The 3075-nt window shown below is 38.0% G+C and overlaps 1 protein-coding gene across 1 annotated transcript in view; it reads left to right on the top strand.

Annotated features, from left to right (window-relative positions):
- Nucleotides 1-3075, top strand: part of GCSH (glycine cleavage system protein H (aminomethyl carrier)) — a gene marked incomplete at its 5' end in the record, with an annotated part of 6448 nt that overhangs the window by 3287 nt on the left and 86 nt on the right. The window contains 3 exons of the mRNA XM_008948181.1: nt 975-1038; nt 2332-2463; nt 3039-3075. Of these exons, the coding sequence (XP_008946429.1) occupies nt 975-1038; nt 2332-2463; nt 3039-3075 (233 nt within the window). The remainder of the gene's footprint in view (nt 1-974; nt 1039-2331; nt 2464-3038) is intronic.

Genomic DNA, 3075 nt, shown 5'->3' with positions numbered 1-3075 from the left:
TTCAGCAGAATCTAAAATCTCCTTTATTACTTTAGTTCTTACAGGCCTGAGGAGTTTGTGGCTACGTGAAGAGGGTATTGTGCACTTCTTAGGCCAAATTTCCCTTGCACATGAATATGGTGCGACCCCTCTGGCTAGTGAACAGTTGTGACTAGAAGTACAACATGGCATGTGTTTGTCACCCAAGGACAGGAATTCCTTTGGATTTTTTGTTTTGTTTTGTTCTCATGCAAGTACTTGATTTCAAACAGTCACAGGCAAATTCAAGATCTGGACTCACTGTATGTAAAACATAAAATCTAATGTAAGAAGCTGTCAGTGAAGTAGAATTAATGTTTCTTAGGACAAGCAGCACTTGGTGTAATGTCAGTTTTCTGTAAGTAACAGGAATACTCTGTGAGACCCCTGGCCTGTTGTGAGGTAGGGGACACCTGTGAGTGAAGAGGCAGAAGCCTGTTCTTGGTGAGCTGATTCTTATGGTGATAAGGCTCCTTATTAATTCAGAGAGGACAAACTGTATGCTAACAGCTCTCCAGTTGTCTGAGTGTCTGGGGAAGAGTCTTTGGGTTTCCTTTCAAATTGTTCCTCTGTGCTGTGTAACAAAAGGATAATTCCCTCAGACTGCTGGGAATTTTGTCCTTTGAAACAGTTGTTCCTCTCCCTGATCAAAGAAGATCAGATGTTGTTTCTCATTCTCCCTGAAGAGATCTGTACATTAAACCTTGGAACTCAGCTGGAGGGTTATTAACACTATAATGAACAAACAATAACAGAACATTTAAAACATGATAGCAAACAAGTTTTTTTTCAAGTTAAATGTTTAAAAAGTGAAAAATATGCTGTCCTTAAAGAATGAGAACTATAAATTTAGAGATAAAGATTACTTATATAGAGATTCTAGAGTTACTGTATCAGATCTCTCCTGTGTATAGTTTCTTTAATGTATGCTTTGATGCTTTTGTTTTTCTTTTAAGGAAGCATTAGGAGATGTTGTTTACTGTAGTCTTCCAGAAATTGGGACAAAATTGAATAAACACGGTAAGTTTCAGTTCTAATGAAGTAATTATTCTACTCATCTGGCTCTCCCTTTGCAAAGAGTAATTTTATTAATTTCTTGAATTAATTATACTTAATTAGAAATACCATTATAAATTTGGATTCAAAATAAATTCAGGTATTTCTACAAGAGACAGCTTTAATTTCAAATTATTGTTGTCAGACCATGCAAGGTAGCAGAAAATACCTGCTTATTAAACTGTGAAGACACTTAATTAAAAATCAAATGTTTGAAATAACTTTTTGTAATAATTTCTGTTCTTAAAATATTTATGCTTTGATTTGGACTTGCTGGTGTTTAGGCTGGCTTATTAGCAATTCTACAGTTACCCATTTGAGTTGCACGATGTGAAAAATCTAATTTATATCAAGCTCTGTTTTTATTATGACTATACAGACTCAGCAGTTTTTCAGTTTCAACTCTAATGATATGTTTTTGCTCATTAGTGACGTACAAATTGTTACACTTCTAACCATTCAGGTTTGTAGTTTTCCATGTTAAAGAAGAGAGGATTAACAGGTAGAAAGGAAAAGCCTATTCCTGTATTTGCATAGAGAGCTGTCTCACTGGTATATGCAGAAAAGATTGTCATTGGCTTCAGACATTGCAGGGAATGAATGTGGCTTCACTGAGGTAAAGTAGCAGGCCTCTCCTCTGCCAGCCTTCTTGTGGAATTAGGCCCATATCAAACTGTTTTGGCCAAATCTGTTACACCACATTGAATGGGGAATGTTAGACAAAAGGTCTTTTGGTTTACGGTTTTAATTAACTAACTTCTAGCTTTGTTTTATCTGAGGGAATTTCATTTCCACTTTGTTCTTCTCTTTTCTACCCGTTCTGGCCTTAGCCTCATTCCAGGCTTCCCCAGAACACCTTTTTCCCCAATTCCTTGGGCTGATGCCTATCTACCCTCCTGACAGCTCCGTGTTGCTCCAGCCTCTGTCTCTGTTGTGGCTTGGAGTTCCCTCTGGCCTAACGCTGCTCCAGGCACCATTTCCATAACTGCCTACAGAACAGGAAAAAGGGAGGAGAGGCCGAGTGATTCCAGGGGTGCCTCTGAATCCCAAAGTGTGTGTTCCAGTGAGCGCCAGTGTAACACTTGATAGCGCTTCCGAAGAAAAACTGGCATCCCTCAAATGGTGGCTGTGTCTGTTTTGTAACCAAATTATGTACAAAAAGGTTTGAATTGTAGATAAAAGGCCTATTTAGGGCTCTTGCAGCAAGAGCTGGCTCCTCTTAACCTGATGTGCATTCAGTCATATCCTTTGTTTCAGATGAGTTTGGAGCTTTGGAAAGTGTGAAAGCTGCTAGTGAACTCTACTCTCCGCTCTCAGGAGAAGTGACTGAGATTAATGCTGCCCTTGCAGATAATCCAGGGCTCGTCAATAAATCTTGTTATCAAGATGGTAAGATGTCATTTTTATCATTCAGTAATGAGTCCCTCCCGGATTCTTGCTGTCACAAATAGCTCTGCTATTCCTAGTTCTTACAGTTTAGTGATGTGGAGGCTTTGATGGGATATATTGAATATAGTTCAAGACAAATAAAATTTAACATGGAAATATTATTGTAGTCTTGTCTTGGCTGAGAGCTGTTTTACAATGTGTTCTTTTCAGACATAGACTGTGGTTGAATTTAATCTATTTCCCTTGATCATGTTTCTCTTTTTTAATCTTGTAGCAGCTCATGACACTGAGAGGTCACACTTTTTAATGCTTTTTTTTTTTTATAGTGGCATCTCCTTAATGCCACTGTTGGTACTGAATTAGACAACTGGTCTGACTCAAAAGGCCATTTTGTGGGACAGATGGTTTCTTCGCTTTTTTAAAGTACTGAAACATTGGTTTTCCTGCACAAGAAACCCTGTTGATCCTACCAGTGTTATGTGCCTACTGGGAATATTTTTCTAATGTAGTAACATGAATTAATCTTTCTTGTAGGATATTTGCAACTGGTTTTCTTTTTAATTTCCTAACTGCAGGTTGGCTTATCAAGATGACTGTGGAAAACCCTGCTGA

Source organism: Merops nubicus, unplaced genomic scaffold (assembly GCF_000691845.1).
Source record: "Merops nubicus isolate BGI_N331 unplaced genomic scaffold, ASM69184v1 scaffold15569, whole genome shotgun sequence".
Lineage (NCBI taxonomy): Eukaryota > Metazoa > Chordata > Aves > Coraciiformes > Meropidae > Merops > Merops nubicus.
The sequence above is the reverse complement of the archived record's forward strand: the minus strand, read 5'-3'. Positions and strand labels throughout refer to the sequence as shown.